The 18,976-nt window shown below is 49.0% G+C and overlaps 1 protein-coding gene across 1 annotated transcript; it reads right to left on the bottom strand.

The window, feature by feature from the left end:
- Positions 1-226: 226 nt before the first annotated feature.
- LOC131664235 (uncharacterized) lies at positions 227-5,420 on the bottom strand. The gene is made up of 6 exons (XM_058935174.1): positions 5,177-5,420; positions 4,231-4,439; positions 4,013-4,148; positions 3,798-3,931; positions 2,953-3,160; positions 227-2,370 (listed from the first exon to the last, which is right to left on the bottom strand). The coding sequence occupies exons 1-6, from the start codon at positions 5,250-5,252 to the stop codon at positions 2,282-2,284; spliced, it is 852 nt and encodes a 283-aa protein (XP_058791157.1). The 5' UTR covers positions 5,253-5,420; the 3' UTR covers positions 227-2,281.
- Positions 5,421-18,976: the final 13,556 nt, after the last annotated feature.

Consider the following 18,976-nt stretch of genomic DNA (forward strand, 5'->3'; position numbering starts at 1 on the left):
CTTATATCATCAATCATCGTATCATCGAAAAAATTTGTAAGTGCCGATTTAAACCACAGATAATTTGTTGAAAATACACCAAGAAAAAAAATTCCAAAAAATATGCTATATGTTTAGCCGTCGATCGTTGAGAAGTAAAAAAATAATGGCGCGCGCGCGTGTATGTAAAGTAAGGAGATTATGCTTAATTTGTTTTAATAAATGTTATTTTAGTGAATAACTCGTATTTTATTTATTGTTGACATTATTCAGGCACTGTTCAACAATGCCTGAGAAGTAAACCCATGCGAACACGCACACACACGTATATAGCTATATACATATATATTACAGCAGTCATAGAACAACAAATTGTTGTACTACTCTTTTACATACGTGTTACACATTAACGTTATCCACAATAAAGCACATGAAAAATAATTAATCTATTAATTAAGGTCAAAATAATCTCATATTATTGATATCCGATAACATGATACACGAAGACCATGTACATCTGACCGATATTATATTCATATAATTATGATGGCCAATAATAAGTATGGACAATATTGATGTTTACTCTTCATTTTTTCTGATATCAGAGAACGATAGAAAATAGAAAAAAAAAACTTTCTTTCCAATTTTGATGACAGAGAAATAGGTATCATTTTTTAAAATACATGTATCTGTTAATGATGCAAGAATATTATACATTAAACAATACTTAAATCATGCGTTGGTCTATTTTTTTGAATTTTTTACTAGAAATGAACGACAATAAAATCAATATCTATTCTATCTATCAATACAATTTGGAATCTCACCAAATGGATAATCTATTTCTTTGCAAAAAAGTTAAAACAATGGTTTTATATTCAAATATATTTCTATTTAATGCAAAATCTTATTTTATGACTTCTACTGGAGAAAAAGAAAGAATTATTTATTTTGATAACATCTTGATTTGTTCTGCCATACTTGACAGATTTGAAAATGAGGCTCCGTGAGCCGTGAACATGCTTACGTATAATTATAAGATTTTCGGAGAGAGCAAAAGTTCGTCGTCACAAGCGTTCATACAATTTTAATGCCGCGTTCAGTTTATTTCGATCGTGTAGCGAGCATAAAAACAGAATGAAAAATAGGATGTTCATGACGTCGTTTTTGGTTGGCATTTTATGTTTCAATTTGGCACTTAACTTATAAACGAGGCAGTGTGTATTTCTTATTTGTAACCATCGGATAAGTCTTAGTTTATAATTATATCTTCTAAGCCGCATGTTATTCTGATACGGATTTAGTTAGACTTGATCAAATGTTTGCACTACATGTACAAATCTCGTTGGGTCATGGAATGGAGAAGTGCTAAGGGTGAGTTTTGAAAAGAGATTTCAAAATATGGCTATCGCCAAACTTTGAGAGCTGTACTTGTATCATCATCGTGGTAAATAATTAATTAGAAAATCAAAAAATAATTTCATAGCAAAAGTATATAAAAGTGACAATTCCGATGGCTTATTTCGACTATTCATTACAGTCCACTGTTCGACGCATAACTAGCTGCACGATTACAGATATCGACTGTAAGCATAGAACTTCTCTCTCTCTCTCTCACTCTTTCATTTTATTTAGGGTTTTATAATTAAACCAATCGAAGTAGTTGTATTTGAATTCTCATTATAATTGATATTATTATGGGGTTTATTTTAGATCAATGAATTTTCACGATGAGGATGAAATTCAGTACGATAAAAGCCTACATGTATCTATGCCTATTCATACTAATAACTATACATTAGTGAGGGCTTTTGTCGACGCGCGTGTATGTGTGCCGCATTCTATTTACGCGATTGTTATGATTATTGTTAGCAATGATTATTACTATTATTATTATTATTGTTGTTTTTGTTGTTGTTGTTATTATTTCTATTATTATCTGTTAGCTGTCACCCTGGAGTCGTTCGTGTCAAGCTCTCAAACTAATTGTTACATTAAAAAAAATGAAAATGTTCGTACAAACTATACATAGTATTTTGCGACAAATTGTAATCGTTGACAATTAAAAAAGGACATAGTTGACTCAGAATGGATGTTTCTGTTGGCGAGAGCGTATAGCGTCGCATCGACGCGGATAACGCTACAAGCGTGACAGCTAAAGCCGGGTTATCATTATGGCTATTAATTTGAATACGAATGCAAGTTGTACGGTGAACTGAGTTGTCCTTGTGAGCTGGCAATTGCCTTAGGCCAGTGACTGTGAGCCCCGCAGCTCATAGCTGGTTTTCGTTCGACCGTCACGCTATCTGAAATGCAGCTGCATAGCAATGAGTAGGGCAACCATCAAATTGGCTCTCCGGTGGCACTGCTTGCTGGCGTTCTCGGATCTCACTGCAACAAAGAGACAGGCAGAGAGAGAGAGAGAGAGAGAGAGGGGGGGGGGAGAGAAAGACGGACAGAAAGCCGTGGAGTAAGACGGTGCAAGTGTACACCTGCGCATAAGCCTTTTGTTGGACTGCTTTATGCCGTAAAAATTACCGTTGAGAATCGAGCAAATGAAATTTCGAGCAGCTCAGTTCGCGCTCACTATTGGTTTTCGCGTACGCGTGTGCTCGCGACTTCCTGACGATGTCTCGACCAACTGTCGTACTCGTCTTGTTGAGCTTTCGACTGCGATTGCAAATGATAACAAGCGAAAAACACGTTAATTGTGCACAGGAGAAACGAGGTAAGAACGTCAGTCGAATCAGCGAACACATTTCTCGATGAAATCCGTTATAGTGTAGACTCGTTCGACCTGGACGAGGACACGAGCTTGCGTCGCAAATAAATCGGAAGGTATGGCACGGCTAAAGATGCCACGAACATCGTGGCCACGAAATTGTTTCGTGCGTCTACATAAGCCGGCACGTCATATAGTGTCAGTAAGCGCACGCGTGCTCGAATCGCAATATCGTCTATCCGGATGTTTACCTCTCTCTGGCACCGGCTCGCGCAAATTTCCGCTGAGCTGCAGCTCGCTCGACTGCTCGTAGATGCCCTCGATCTTGGCGGTGCAGCGCAGATTCAGCTGGCCGTTGATGTAGTGGAACGGCTGCAGATGAAGCTTTAGCTCCGTCCGCTGCTCGTTCGGCTCCGTCGCCGGCCCGACGCCGTCGGTCTGCCGTTTCGTTTCGCCCACCTGCAAGCTCGCCAGCACTCGCAGCCGTCGCTTGGCACACGGCCGCGACGAAATCCGCCGCCGCGCACTCCCCCGGGCGCTCGAGGCTTTCGGCAAGGGGGCGGGGGGGGGGGCAGAGAGGCGAGATAACCACGATCGGAGAAGAGAAAGAGCCAACGATCCTATAGCCACTCTCGCGACTGCAGTGCGGCGAGTAATAATTGCCGTTGGCGCGGAGCACGCGGGCCCGCGCAGATCGGGCTTAGCGGCGCGTAAAGTGTGCGGATTATTCGCTTGGCGTTACGATCGGCCGGAGCTCGGAGCATTAAATTTGATGCGATGCCGCGCAGTTGACCGTTACGGCGCGCTCACTTGGCTCTCGGGCCGGCAAGAAGAACGAGCGCTAAACGCGTCGAGATACGATCGGGAGCCGCCGCGACGCGAACTCAGATCGGCGGGCTTGCGCGAGTCGAGCCCTCCCTTCCTCGTAGGTTCGCTTCCGCTCGCCTCGTCGAGCCGCGCAGCCCGCTCGCAAGGCAGTCGACGGCGAGCAGTCGTTGGCTGGACCGCTGATTGGCCGTGACGTCGGCCTTTCCCCGCGAGCTTCGACGCGCTCGGACGGACGGCGGGGAACGGGGGGCTGGCTGGAGAGACCAACCTGCCGGTCGTTGAGCGTGAAAGACAGCCGCGCCGGGGGCTGAGAGGCTGGTGCGCTGCAGTTAGCTCGGAGAGTATCCCCGGGCTCGTAGCGTCCGCGCTCCGACACGATCACGGGCTTGGCCTTGGGTACAGCTGGAAAGAAGAAATGCGAAAGGCAACGCCGGGGCGTGCACGATCGCTCGTCGGTCGTGCGGCCGCTCGCGCGATACTCACAGACGACGCTGAGCACTCCGGAGCTGCTGGCAGTGCTGAAGTTGGGCGCGTCGGTCGTCACCTCGCAGCTGAAGTTACCACTCAGGGGAAAGTCCACGTCTCGTATGGTCACCTGGCTCTCGTTCGAGTTGAGCGGCTGCGCACAGACACAAACACGCACAAACGCGCGCTCACACGGAGGCCCGCTCCAAGCGTCCAGCCAACGAATCGCCACTTACGTCTACGGTGATCCAGCTGAAGCTGAAGATTTTCGTGGGCGGAGTCTCGCTCGGCGAGTACCTGTAAAACTCGTGGGTACCGCGATACCACTTGAGCGAGTAGAGGGGGGCCTCCTCGAGCTCGTAGTGGCACAGCAGCCTCACTTCCTGACCGCGCTCCACCTTCTCCGGTATCAGCTGCAGCCTGACGTTCCTCAAGCAGCTCCCACCTGCTCGCAGGGACAAGCACACCGTCCATTCGATTTCGATGGACAACCGTCGTTCTCAGCGGGTCTTGTGCCTCCGCCACGCTGCAGCTTCATCCTCCGACTGGATCGACTGGATTATCCTGACATTCCCGTCGTCGAGACCAACAGCAGCAGCGTAGCGGAGGCACCATTGATTCGCGTCACGACAACACGTTGGACTATCCAGCGGCACAAGACTTGTCCGAAGCACCAAACAAGTACTAGTTCGCCAAGAACTTGCTTGCCAATTACTGATGCATCGTTTGGCGGCAGCGTCAGCGCGAGAACTTTGGGAGCGGCGAGCGTGTCGCTGGTCAGTCATCGTTTATCCGGGAGCACCGACGCGCGAACGATGGAAGAGCGCGTCGCGCGTCGCGCGGACCAAGAAGGTGCACTCCTAGTGGATCTCCGTATCGCCCGGTGCGTCATAGGTCGCGCCGGAAGAGCACCGATCGACGTCGGATGCAAGAGTGCATTGCGTCGGCAATTGGCGGCGCGAGCGCTGCTAGCACCTGCCAGCACGCTGACGACAGCGTCCCGGCGAACGAGGCGCGATTGATATTTCACCGCAGTGCGACGGTCGACGGTCGAAGCGCGAGATCGCAGCTTAGCAATCCTGTGGCTCGAGCGATGCAACTGCCAACAGCCTGGGAGACGGACAGAACGCTCCGTCGAGGAGCCGCGGAAACCGCGCGCGCGCGTCAAAAGTGCAGGCTTACCCGTGAGCGCGAGGACCAGAAGAGCGAGCAGGGCCGGGCGCAGGCGGCGGCTCGTCGCGCCTCGCAGGAGGCGCATGACGGCCGGCGTGGATCCGCGCGGGGCTGCCCACCGGGCGTCCGGCCGAGTCAGCGGCCGCGCGCGAGCAACTCGCGCGAGCGGCTCGCAGCAACAAGTTGCATTGCTCGCGGACGCGGGTGGCTCGCGCTGCACGGCGGCTCGCTGGCGCTGCGCACGGGCGGCCGGTCGGCGACGGACTGGCCAGCGCCGGCTCCGCGAGTGCCAAGCCGCCGGCGGTCCGGGCGCGTCGGTGCGCGCATGCGTCCGCGGCGGCCCGCGGGAAGCTCGCTCGCGTAGCCGACGCCGGCGCGGCTCTCCTCGGGACGCGCTCGCCCCACGTCAATGTCGCGTTGGCCTCCGATCTCGGTTGCCGAGGTGTCGCCAAGCCGAGGCGGGCCCGAGCGACGCGAGCCCAGTCTAGTCGCCCGGGCGCTAGGTACGCGCACTCTCGCTTTGTGGCCGAGAAGGCTCTCGAACTACTCGTTCTCGGAACCGACTGCAGTCTCTTTGATGGGCAGTCTGGTAGTGATTTACAGGGCGCTCGCATCTGGAAAAAGTCGGCGGCGCGAAATGATGCTCGCACGATTTGACTCGACGCGCGTGATATCAGGATAAACAAGCGAGCGCTGTGTAGCAGGGCAGCGGAGATACCCGGACGAGCGGCGGAAGTGAGGCGGCTGAAAGACCAGATCGATGATAGGGGAGCGAAGGCTGCCAGCCGAATTTCCAAGCTCGCGTTGTCGTGCGAGCACGCAAGTGTGCATCGATCGTTGCTCCTGGTTGTCCGACCGATTTTCTACCGAACCTGTCATCGAATTACGATAGCCCAAACCCTGCGAGCTAAAGACTCGGTCAGTCCTGACACTCTCCATCGAGAGGCTGATCTCTTGATGGCTATCGTTTTCGAGCGGAGCAAATCGCGCGTTTGAGCTGTGCGCGGGCTCGCGAGGAATCGCTGAAAATTCAATGGCGAGCTACAATACCAAGATACATTCAGTCGGCCATTTGGCAAGAATCCGGACAGCGAGTAACTTGTAAATAAGACGGTCCGCCGCAAGTGCCACAAAACAGCTCTTTCACAACGTTCGGACGTCTCGCTCGGAAAGGAGAGCGCCGAGCGGACTGCGAGAATCATTTTTCATAAAGGAGTTTTGTTTGCCCCCACTTCTTGAGAGCATTACGCGCACGCTCCCCGGCTCTCCGCTGCAGTAAGCCGAGCTTCGAGCGGTTCGCCGTAAACGCATTTTGCTTCTCGAGAGAAGCCGGATGATGGATTTTCGCGGCGTCGACGACGCTCGATCGCACGGCGCGATGCCAATGATCGTTGCACCGAGCGACAGCAGAATCGACGTTTATTGTCTGGCTGATTCAGCGAAGAAAAGTGCGGAGCAAAGCCATCGCCCAAGCTCGAGTGCCGCAGGAGCGATGCATTTTCGACAGCTCGAGCGCGCTCCGTTATCGCGAGACCAGCAAACGGGCGTCTACGCGCTACGCACTCGGATGTGCGTGCGAGCGCATTGTCGCGAAGAGCCCGTGCAATTGCGAGTTGCGCTGCTGCTTCAGCCTCGTTTCGCTTGCTGACCTTGGATGAAGAGAACGACGCCGAGTTGCAAGCGATACCGCGTCGAAGGCGTCGAGCGTGTCGCAATTGTATCTTGGGTCTTGGGCGGGCGAACTTGCCTCCGCGGCTGCGAGACGGCCAGCCCGAACGGTACACTGCTGCCCGCGCGTTGTGCTCAACTGGCCGCTCGCTCGTAGCCCGCTGACGTGCGACTAGCTGGGCTCTTCGATCTGTTGACTATAGTAATTGCACTGCGCACGTTCGCGCATGCTAATTGTCCGCGCAACTTCGGAAAAGCGCTCGAGTTACTGCAGTTCTGTGCTCGCTGATGCAGTTTGTCTACGAGACTTTATCGCCTTTTCCCCGTTCTTTTTTGCCAAAAGTTCCGATACCCCTGCCGCCAAAACTCAAACACTGCCCGCATCACGATTACCAAAGAACCACCTTTCTTCGACAAACTTTTCATTTGTATTCGCTGACATTCCTCCTATTCTTGTTTTTCATCCTACTCACCTTCATGCCGGCATCTTTCTCTTTTAACTCTTTGGATTCGCTGACTACGTGCATTTCCGATTATGCACCTGAGCACGCGAAAATAACTAAATATCGACGCGTTTAAAGGAGTTGACTACATCCAACTAATCCTCGCAGACGCCCATTGAGCTTGCTGTGCGAATTTCTCTCTTTATACTTCCCTTGTATTCCGATTGCCGTCGTTCGTGCGAATGCCGGTCAAAGTTGGCCTTGGGATTGCTTAGTGAAAGGTAAGACGTCTAGCCGACAGCTCGCGAGTGTTGGCTATAGATTCGAGTCACGCACTTGCATCGAATATAATGCCAAGCGAGTCGCAGAGGATGCACGCGCCTCGAACTACGTGGAATACAAAGAAACAAATAAAACAATGGATTGGACAATCTGGTAATTTGACGGGATATTAAGATGCGAGTCCAGTTGGTAGGCTACGCGTCGCATCTTTTTTTCTCATTTCCTTTCACGCGACATCGCTCATTCGAGTCTAAACAGCACTGAGAAGCCGCTCGTCGCTCAAACTGCGAATTTCAGGCGTAGCAGCTTTAAATATTCACTACTTCTGCGTAGGAACGGCTACGGCTTCTTTCGTTTCCACGTTCAATCGCATTGCGATCGATTACCTGAAATCAGTTAAACGCCAAATCGAGTCGATAATATTTCTTTATTTAATTGTTGACTATTAATCAAGATCAACATTTACAATGTTATCGATTAAAAATATTCTTGTCTTTGACATCTAGATCGGCAATCAAAATCGTCATCTGTCGTCATTTACCTTATGCATATCGTGACAGATACCTCGGCATTGAAATATCAGGAAACAACAAGAGTAATTTGTTCTTGTTGTTTGACAGCTGATTATTTTGCACGTGCAGTGCAAGCGATAACAGACGGCGATTGAAGTCACAATGTCAGCCGTCTGCAGAGAACAGCCGAGCCAATATATCCAACGGGTACTTCAAGTGTGCAGAATCGATAAGCGTGCATTCGTCGCTCGAGCTTTTAGCTACAGCTTATCAGTCTTAGAAAGCTTTGTAGCCCGGTATATCACGATGGCAATCGAAGTGGTATAGACTAACCATTTGATTAGATGCTGTTCGGCCTGTACACGAATTGTACGCGGACGCGTTTAAGAATATGGTGCCGGTCGCTTGAGCTTGCTTCCGCGCAGCTTGGCATCTGCCTAAAGTTCGTGTCTTCCAGTCTGGTCCGTTCGCGAGCTGCCAATGCAGCCTTACTTGCGTCTCACGAGTGAACACGGAGAGCTTCTGCTGCCGCTGCTGTTGCTGCTGCTACTCTTCTTTTTGCTCCGATTTCTTTCGGCAAGTTTCAAGCGAACTTCTGCCTTTTGCTAAGCTTTCTTTTTCTCTAGAGCCAAGCTGTAGTCGTCGAGCAGTAACTCATAAGTTATGTTTTCCACTGAACTTAGATGGCACTGGACTTTTTCCAAACTTTGATATTCAATAACTGTCGGAGAAGCAGAGAAAGAGCAAACAAAATGAGAGAGGCAGATGCCAGATATGAAATTTACTCTAGTGAAATCACATCCGCAAAAGAGCGAGGAGACAGTGAAGCGCGCTACGCCCGTCTCTGCGTTCGTTCATTCAATCATTCGTTCGTTCGCTTGCTTTCCTCGCCGCGGGCCACAATAGTTCGTCAGGATCTCTCTTGTCGCCAACATGGACACGCGCTCTCTCTCTCTCTCTCTCTCTCTATCGCTATCGACCCCCTTTTTCTTTTTTTGCCCTCGTTCCGCGAACCCGCAATCCTCTGATTTTCACTCTGCCACCCTTTGGATATCTCCAATGCTCAACCACTGCCCACGAAATCAACCGGCCTTGGTCGCTTCAAACTTTACGACTTGATCCCATCCTGGTGTAGTCGAGGCCAGCGTGAGCATCATTGCCCCAACAATGTACCTGCCATTGGCAGTGCTCGTCAATCGTATTTCTTCTTCTTTGCACTTGCCGCCGCGAACCACTATTGATGCTTCGCAATATCGCTCCAGCTTTGAAAACATTGAGGTTCATTGGGGCTCGAAAATGTGTGTCAGTGCTGCAGGCCGCTCGACTGCATGTCCGAAAGTTGCAATTAGCCGAGTGTCGTGCGCCGGAAACGAGGTCGTTCGCCCTGCAGCTAGGCGGCGCACAGCGGGGCTGCCCTGTGCAAAACAAGCTATAACAGCAAAGCAGGGGGGTGAGGAGCAAGTGAGCCCGAGAATGTCAAATCAGTCGCGTAACTCTGACGATAGCGGACCGATTGCGCTTGTCGCGCGCCCATCGCTTCGAGTTCGTTTAATTTTAACAGATTGTCTCAAAATCAGCGATAGCTCCGCCGCAAGCGAAGACGCGAGTCAGAAGCGACATAAAGACGAGCGCAGTCGGGGTGAATGGCGATAAATTTGCGATAAACTGCTTCGACCGCAGCACGTCACGGCTCCCGGCGAATCTCAGCTTCATTATCGAAGTTTAAGCACCAGGAGCTGTCGGCATGGGCTTGATCAGCTTGATTGGAAAACGATTAGGACAACGCTGATTCCATTTCAGCGCTGATCCATGTTTCGTTGCTGCCTCCAACTCAATCTGTCTATTCAGAAAATTGGCGGCTCAAGTTTAAGCCGAAGTAAAGCCGCGAAATCGGACTTCCTTGATGCGTCAAGTTATAGCTAGCTCTATACATATGTATGTTATATATATATATATATGCATAGGTTCGTTCGTCGTCATTCAGTCGTCTTGTATCCTAATAGTTGCACGTCAAAGGGAGAGGAAGACTTGTGAAGCAGCCTATTCAATCACTGGCTTTCAATCGAAATGTGACAGTATTTGGGTACAACTATGTACGCAGTTACAGCTTGATTTTGAGCTAATTGGCTCTCCATTATGGCGAGGCAAAATGTTGGCGTGTCCTCGCAGTTCGATCACTCATCGAGCTTGGCCTGCAAGCTAAGACAATAGTGGATGCAACATGCGTAACTGTGGTTTCAACAGAGAGAGAGAGAGAGAGAGAGAGAGAGATATATATAGAGAGATAACTCGCAGGCGGCCTAGTATCGATACATTGTCGACAGCAAGTGAAGCTTTAATAAGTTGTTATAGTTTGTTGAATATGGACTGAAGTGCAGGCGAAAATTGTCAATAAGACACGATGCGAAATCCACAAGCCACAATGATGTAGCTAAACGCGACGCCCACAAGTTCTGCATGATCTAATGGGTTCAGACGATGTGAAAATTTGCCGCGGATACTGTTACTGCGCCTCATCAATTCGAGGAGTACGTTGGCAAAGAGCGTTGCGCGTGGCGTTAGCGGGAGACGTTCGAAGGGGTGAGTGCACTCCAAGACAAAATATTATCACTCATTCTTTCCCAACTGTATCTACCTCGCTAGCCTTTCCGCCTGCCGCCCACTTTTCTGCCCCTTCATCCTTCCACTTCTCTACCCTATTCAGTCTGCGGCCCAGCCAAAACGAGGAAACAATTCTTGAAGAAAGATGAATGGCAGCGCAGCCTTAATGGCTTTGGGCAAAGTCTTGTTCTCGAGATGGGTTAACCTGAGCGAAATTGCTCCTCGACGATTCCTTTCGTCGCTCTGCATCCTACATTGCCTCATTTACTTTACCATCTCACCTGGTAAAATGTGATTTCTACTTGATTTTAGCGGTTCATCGAAACGGCTCAAGTTACTTTACTTATCTCATCTTGATATTGGCTTTATCAAAGGTGAAAAGAATTTATAGCGGCTATCCTTAATGACTTACGTATTGGCTTTTGACTCAGAAATTCGCTAAATCAATGTCTGCTTCGGCCGGATAAATTTCCTTCTAAAGATTCCTTGTTTCACCAATTTATAATTTAGTAATAACTACGTTTCTTCGGCGTTAAAAAAAAGTTAAAGAGAAAATTAAAAGTGAAATAAAACATGCACAAATGGGTTTGTCTGACCACATGTAATTTGTACTACTTAATTTTTATTGTTTTCCAAATATCTACGTAAGCAGTTAGAATTGCTCCTCATCGAATCTTGCAGTGAACAAATATCTAGAATCATTATTTTTTTTGTTTTCAAAGTTACTCAATATAAATCTCAAATTACGTTTTTTTATAAAATCGGGAATGATTAAGTAAAGTAATTATTTCTCAGTAACTTTCTTGCTCAGCTAGTGGCAATAGTTTGCTAATAGACATGAAAGATGTTCGTTCATCAATAACGGTATGAGTCGAATTATATTGTTTTGTTGATCGTGACACATGACTGTATGATGTATGTGTTATTGAAATTTGTATATATTGCAATTCCAATGATTCCAAAGTTCTGCCCTTTCTAGTTACTTCTGTAGCATCTAGTGGCGCATTATTGGTCAAATGTTAGTCCATCTTCCGCATATTATGAAACAAAACAGCAGAGTAAACTAAAAGCACAAGCATGAAAACGAAATTACCTGTCTCTATCTCTGAATTCTTTCCATGTTCAGACCACTTGCACGTGGTCTGACCTTAAAATGCTAAGACAATGAGTCTTCTTAACTACTCGATTCTTTGAGTGTGAACTTATTTTATAGGATATTGATCATGAGTCAAATACGATAGCATTACAGCTTGCGAACAATAAATACCGATGTTGGAGTACTCGATCGCATGAGAGCCAGGAGAACGTAAAATTTACGGACAAGTGTTAGCCCCTAACACGCGTATGCGTGACAGCCGCTATAACCAAATGTCTCGCGAGCGAAGCTTATCAGTTGAGATTGAACCAACAAAGCAGGTCGCGGATCGACTTTGTAGCAGACTTGTGGTTCGCAACTTAACAATGGTCGAAAAAACGACAAGGCAAGTAATTAAATGAAAGCAGCTCCGCTCGCTCAATCCACAAGAATTTATGGCGGATGTACGTAAGACTGCCGCCCACGCCGGCTCTACATAACCCATCGCTGATTTTATCAGTAGAGTTGAACAATACTTTGGACTTGGTTTGCTGGTTTCACTGCGTATATTGTCGCATGCACATGCACGACAACATCTTCTTCATTAGCGAAACATTCCAGCTCTCGACAAAGGTAACCACTATAGATAATTAGGTTATCAAGTCATTCTTGGATTTTCTGCGACTTCGGGCTTTAACGCGTGCTCACCCGAATCAAGTTTTTGCCATGTTTCTGTTGCATGGGTTTACTACATTTCTGAGCAGACAATTTTTATGCTAATCAATTGCTATGGTTTGCCATTATATATTATATTATATTCAATTAACTGTAAAAGACGGACTCGATTGATAGCTTTTCGAATTGACCTTGTCAAAGTTCAGTTTCAAGAGTGCAGTTTCAGCCTGTTACTTTTTTATTGAGATGCTGTTGGTGCAAGGCTGCGTATCGCCGCGAATGCTCAAGTAAACGTTTATTGACCTTATATTCGAGAAATTTTTATTACGCATACCGTTACTGATAATCGGCTCAGGCGACGCTCGACCCTCGTAGAATCTTCAAGCTGCGTTTACCCTTTCAAAAGGAGCTGCCAAAGTTGCAGCATCAGTTTTCGATAAAACTCGCGATAGACACGAGAATCGTCCGGATTTGCTTGAAGCTGCCACCTGATTGGAAGCTTGCGTGGAAAAAAAGAAAAAAAACGATACTGAGCAGTATTGCGTTTTTTTTCTTTTTTTTTTATGTCCAATACTATTGGGCGTAAGAGCTACGTTTGGAGTGAGAAGGTTGCCTGGCTTACGATACCATTAACTTAGCTCTAGAACTGGACTCTTGGCAAATCGTATAAGCTTCTCTACTTACGCATTTTTCTCTCGTTTTAATTGTTTTCTCCGTACAGCTGGAAGCCTTTCTTTGCACTCACAGCCCCAGCGCAGCATCTTTGTCGCTGTTTGGTTAAAAACTCCTTTGTTTTTAAGATTGTTTGTTCGATTTTTCTGTAGAATCATATATAAATGTTCTGCATCTAATTTTGATATTTGTTTTGGTATACAATTTCATTTCAAATAATAAATATCCTGAAAAGTAACTTTACCTCGTCGCTTTCTTTGCTTTTTTTGTCATTTTTCTGCATGTGTTTCAGTACCTAACATTTTTGTGATTTTAAAGTTGCCTTGTTCAAATTGTAAGCGCCTTTATTCTACCAATATATCTATGTGGTATTTTATTTATGCAAGTGTAGAACTTTTAGTTAATAATTTATTAAATTTGTAAAGAAATAAAAAAATTGCGGTTTGTCTAAATTACGAACTACGATGACGAAAAGAAATTGCTCGATACTCGCATTGGTTGCATGAACCTCGAGACGCTATTTAATGTGTGTCTTCTCTGCTATGTCTGAACCTCGGATAGTCTTACAGAGTGCTTCACGATGGTGGATTTTAATGTTTTTCGTATTTTTCTCTTGAAAGCTTTCATAGATTTGACAGCCATCCAATTATTCGCAACAAAACCCGCATTATATTTTATTCGTTGCAGCATCCAATTGTGGGCTTACCAAGCTTGACGAGAAATTGCCTTCAGGTATCTAGGCTTCAGCTAATGAAAAGGCTAAAGTTTAGTTAGATAGCTAAACATTCGTAAATATTACGCGTAATTTCTCGTAGATCGAGAGGCGGAAATCGAATGTCCAGTTTACCATTGTTTTCTCTGGAGAGTGTTGACGTTGATGAGGTGAGCTTGTTGCCGACTTGCAAGACTGTTTATCAGAGTGCGAAAGCGAGAGAGAGAGAGAGAGAGGGACTGCGTGGCTAGAGGTAGCCCAGTACTGGTGGGGACGGCCTGAGAGGTTATTTATTTTCAGGGCAACTGTAATTTTTCAAACAGTGCCCGTGGATAAATGCGCGAGGCTGCTTTTGACGGGCTTGAAAAATACGATGCCGGCTTCGTGCAAGCTCTTTCTCGTGCTTTCTTTCAAGCTCCATAGTCGATCAGCGCGGCTTTCGCACTTATATAACGCAGCCAATTGCTCGCCCTGCTGGACAGAATTCGCGCCGTTTCATCGACAACTCACCACGCGGCTTCAATGATTTCCTCGGTTGATCTGTGCTTGGCCAGGTGTTTGGCTGCACTGCATCATCAAAGCTGTGCAGTTTTGGTTTGCGTTCTGAAAGCTATGACGGGAGACGAGAGCCTTTGAAAGCTCTTCTTCAGAGAATTCGGTCGCGCAGACGTACCTTTCCCGTCGTCCACTGCCTCGCAGCCTTCTTTCTTGCAAAAGCAAAGCCAGCCAGCAAACGGCTTTCTGTTTTTATTCTCCCGTACCAATAAGGTTACTCGCTTGCGCGGCACGGCCACGTCGCTGCTTTTACCACTTCGCTATCGCGTACATTAAAAACCTTATTGTTTAAACATATGTGTTTCAAGCGAATTTCTATGCATTTCTCGAGAATTATAGTGGCGCGGATTCGGATTCAGGGGCTCCAAATACATAACAATAGAGGGTTTAGCCTTGGCACTTTTATTGCACGCGGGAAGGTACCCAGCTCCCAGACTACTACCAAAGTTGCCGTGGCTAAGCCGTTAATAAGTGCGAGCAGCAGCGGGCTTCGCGCGCTTCATATTGCGATTAAGCTCGCCACCCAACAACTGCCGCGTGCCTTCTCTGCTCTCTATAATGTTCATGGCAATTTTAATTACTGATATAACTTACGATGAGCGATGAGGAGTCTGTCGCATCTGTGGCTAGCCTATTTGCCCGTGTAACTTGCCGATTGGACAGCCTTCTCGTATAATCAGCGAAGGACGTGGAGGAACTGCGAGCATTCGTTCTGATTCTCGATATGGCCGTCTACAGCTACGCCCATGCAGACCTATATTTTCATATCGCGTTAAATTGGATGTGAGCTGGTATTAAGAGGTCTTTCATTCTAGGTTTATCGTACCTGAGCAAGCTCTTTACTGCGTACTAGTCCAGATGTTCACAAAACCGGGGCATTCAAACAAGTTTTATAAATAGCTTCTATGATTTAAAATAAAGCTGTGATCACTGTGTATTAGTAGAATAGGACTTGGTGATAAGAGAATTGGCTGCGTAAATAGGATGCACGATCCATAAGGCCATTTGCATACGATTGCTGCGTTTTTGCCCGAGTCATATAATTACAATGGTATCTATCTACACAGATCGATCGTTACAGGTTTCTACTTGCCACTCTTTAGCCACGAAATAGCTTGATCACGCGCATTCAGTCAGTCGTATAATTAAAATTTACGCAGGTTTTACGAGCACAGGGATGGATTGGCCAAATCGAGCGAATCGAGGAGCTATAGCCTGCCAAAAGCTCGCGCTTACTCTCGCAAGCCCGTTCGAAACATGATTTATGAAAATACGTATATGCACACAGATAGTCGACCCGAATGTGCTGGCCGACGGCCAGAATGAGTGGCGGGTAATAGTTGTAGGCGCGCGACCATTATTGACGTATGTTCGAGGGAACCAAAAGCTCCCAATGCGATGATCCTGGGGCCTACTGCAGCCACTGCAGGCAGCTGCCTTGCCGAGCACTCGTATGGACTCCCGGCTGGGTAGGCACGTGCACGCTCGCGCATCGTGCGCCGTCGTCCAGATGGCGTTGCGCCTTCGAAACTCCGTGAAAAACCGAGGAGTTTGCCGAGGTGGGCTACTACCGAGATGCAGTAAAAGTCTAGATGCCGAAAGCAATGCACGCGTCTAACGCCAAATGCGACGTAGGAATGCGAGCCCGTGAGCTTGCAACAAGTTCCCGGCCGATAGCAATATCGGTGTTCCGCGCGTCCGTCGACCTGACCGCGCGCTGCGACGACGGCTGCGTTAATCAATGATCTCATTCGCATCGAAAACATAAATAACCGTGTGCAAAGTAGCGCGCGCACTCCAATCGGGGATTCGTGTGTCCCCGAGCGCCAGGAACGAGCGTGGACGCGTCGTTTGCCGGCCAGCTGGCTGATCGTTCGTAGCGACAATCGCGGCGGGCGATCGTCGGAGCCGCGTCGGGCCTCGCGCGCTGATTTTCAGAAGGGGCTTTTTGCTCTTGCTCGCGCCATATAGATCGAGAATGGCTTTTTGCGGGTGCGAGGCGCGGAGCGTGGCGTCGAGCGTCGGGCGTCGGGCGTCTGGCGTCGAGCGCTGGGTGCCCGTAGTTGCACCGCTCTACATTCGCGTTGCGCACACGGCGAAGGGAGATTTCGCAGCTCAAAGCGGCGAGACTCGATAGCCGAGCAAAAAGATAGCGCCGAGCATCCCGTTAAAACGTCATGTCCACTTGGTTCAGCTGGCTTGTGCTATCTTTCATTTTCTCGCTTGTCGCGCTCCTGCACTCCGAGTATTTCTCTGTGAGCATCATCATTCGGCGACTGCTCGTTGCTGGCAGTCCTACGCCGCGCGCGCGACAAAATCCCTCCCCCGAGCGCAAGCAGTCCGAGTGCGTATATTGCCGCTCTTTCTCTTCGCGCGATCTCATATACACGTACGTCAGGGAATTTGCGCGAGCTTGTACGCGCGATGGGGTGGGTGGGGGGGGGGGGGTAGGAGGATGGGTTGTGGAGAGAAAGGGGGCCGCGCAATATTCTTGGCTGGCATTGTACGTGTCCCATAAGTTGGCAGGAGCGCCACCGTTCAGCGACAGCTTGACAGAACATAAGCTTTCTTCGTAGCTCCTCTCCGTGCCGCGATTCTCTGCTTTTCGCTCGCTCGCTCGCGAGGAAGAGAGAGAGAGAGAGAGAGAGAACGCGCGAAGAACCATTTCGCCGACGTCGTCGTCACCGCCGCTCGAGCTGGCTTCTTCGCCGATCTTTTCTCTCGGCAGCTTGTAGCCTTTTGGCCTCGCGGCGACGACTGCGCGCGCCACTCACTTATTTGCTCTCTCATCGAACGCCCCCCATTGCACTGCGACCGAGTGGAAGCTAGTCTCGCGGACGCGCAGGTGGCAGGGCGCGAGGCGACCGCGGCACTCGACTCGGCCCGAGTAAAAGATAAACGGGCTCGAAGATCGGGGTTGCGAGTGGAGTAAAACTGAGTAGAAAAGTGGCGAGCCAAGCCTGGGCCACGGCGCAGAATGGTAAGCAGCGCGCCGCATGGAAAAGAGCTCGGCGAAATAGCGTTTGCGCTTTTGATTTGAGGCACGTAACCGAACCACATTGAAATCAGATACAGGCCGCTAGCACGCTAAACTGGCTTTCTTCGGCTTGCAATCCGTGCGACTGGCTGCAGTATGAGAATACGTAAAGCGCCCGAAACGAGGGAGACCGGGCTCCCCGACGCCGGAAAACTTGGGGGAGGTCACCCCGGAAAATGAGAAAAGGCGAGGATTTGCCTTAATTTGCCCTCCTGTCGCCTTCTTTTTCTCGACCCACCGCCGGCAAGAACTTACGGGGGGACGTTTTAAGAGGTCGTCCTCCGACACGCCAACAGACCAGTACGACTTGTTTATTACATTTTAAATAGCGGAAGTAATGACCGCGCGTACTCGATTTTTTTTCTTATTACTCGCCCATTTGATGAAACTCCCAACAAAAGCTCGTGCTTGCTTTTTCACTGGGTTTTTACGGCCCCCTTCCCCGCCTTCCTTTCCGTCCTCTCGCACTGTTTCCGCTCGCGTCTAACAAATCCCAGCCAGGCCTGTAAACCGACTCTTTTCGCCTCTCTCGCGAGCCGCGCGCGACACCTACTACGCTCAACCGGATACGCGGCGCAGCTGCTCTTCCGTCACGGGAATCTCCATTATCGCGATTTCGAAGGTTTCCAAAAGCGATTCATCGGCGACGTCTTCTCTGTCGCGAAATTTTTCATGTTTATCTCCGACGCGGCTGACTCGCTGAGGCACGAATTCTCAGCAGTCGCCGGTTGTTTTCAGTCAAACGGCTGCGGCGCAATTAGGCAGCTCTCGAAAATTACGAACGACGTGCTCGGCCGACGACTCCTCGGCAGAACCACGCGTCCGGCTGGTCGCGGGCGAATGGAGCTCGCGCTGCTTCTGGTAGCCGCAGGTTCGTGGGTATCCCAGAGGAGTAACGGTTGTTCGTTCGCTCCGTGGCAGCGCTAATTACTTGGTCGACTCAAGGGCACTTTTTGAATAATGATACAGGCCAATAATGGATCTGTGCGATCAATTAGTGAATGACTTTCGTGGCAATGAAGCAAGCACAAAATTATTCAGGATAATTATCCGGAAGGGTTTTGTCAGCGAGAAGCGACATCGATCGAGCGTTCGCAGGTGAGGCACAGGCGCGTGCGTAGGCGCGTGGCGAACAGTCAAGGAAGACCGGGGCGATCGCCGAGCGGACGACCGCGGCGCAAAGCGGCGCGAGACAGGCGGACGAGCGAGGCGCGGACGCACGTTCGGCGCGGCCTCGAATCAGCGCTCGTTTGTCGAATCCTTTCAATCAAGCCGCGCGCAAAAGCTCTTGTTTCGGCGCCGGCGAGGGCGGGGGGAGGCGCGGCGGGCCGAGCCGCGGCTGCCGCTGGCAAACATATTTCTCGAGGTTTATGAGCTGAGAGCGAGCCGGCGCGGTCGGAAATGGACGAGGCCGAAGCTACGACGACCACTCATCATTCCCACACGGAGATTTGGAGATTCTAAGAGCTGATTTATCTGCAGCTCGTTATTTCCCTCCGGCGCGTCTGGCTCCCTTAAAAATATTGCCCCGTGAAAATCCTCCATCTCGTTTCTCTCGCCCCCTCTCTCGGCCTCTC

The sequence above is a fragment of the Phymastichus coffea genome, unplaced genomic scaffold, assembly GCF_024137745.1.
Source record: "Phymastichus coffea isolate CEN01 unplaced genomic scaffold, Cenicafe_Pcof_1.1 PCOF00043, whole genome shotgun sequence".
In the NCBI taxonomy this organism is placed as follows: Eukaryota; Metazoa; Arthropoda; class Insecta; order Hymenoptera; family Eulophidae; genus Phymastichus; species Phymastichus coffea.

What these genes read in the sequence shown, in the direction of transcription:
- LOC131664235 (XM_058935174.1), bottom strand. Translation starts at nt 5,252, where the DNA reads ATGCGCCTCCTGCGAGGCGCGACGAGCCGCCGCCTGCGCCCGGCCCTG. An exon ending in TCAGCTGGATCACCGTAGAC is followed by an intron (nt 4,149 to 4,230) that starts GTAAGTGGCGAT and finishes GTCTGTGCGCAG; the next exon opens with CCGCTCAACTCGAACGAGAG. An exon ending in CGAGCCGGTGCCAGAGAGAG is followed by an intron (nt 2,371 to 2,952) that starts GTAAACATCCGG and finishes TCTTTGTTGCAG; the next exon opens with TGAGATCCGAGAACGCCAGC.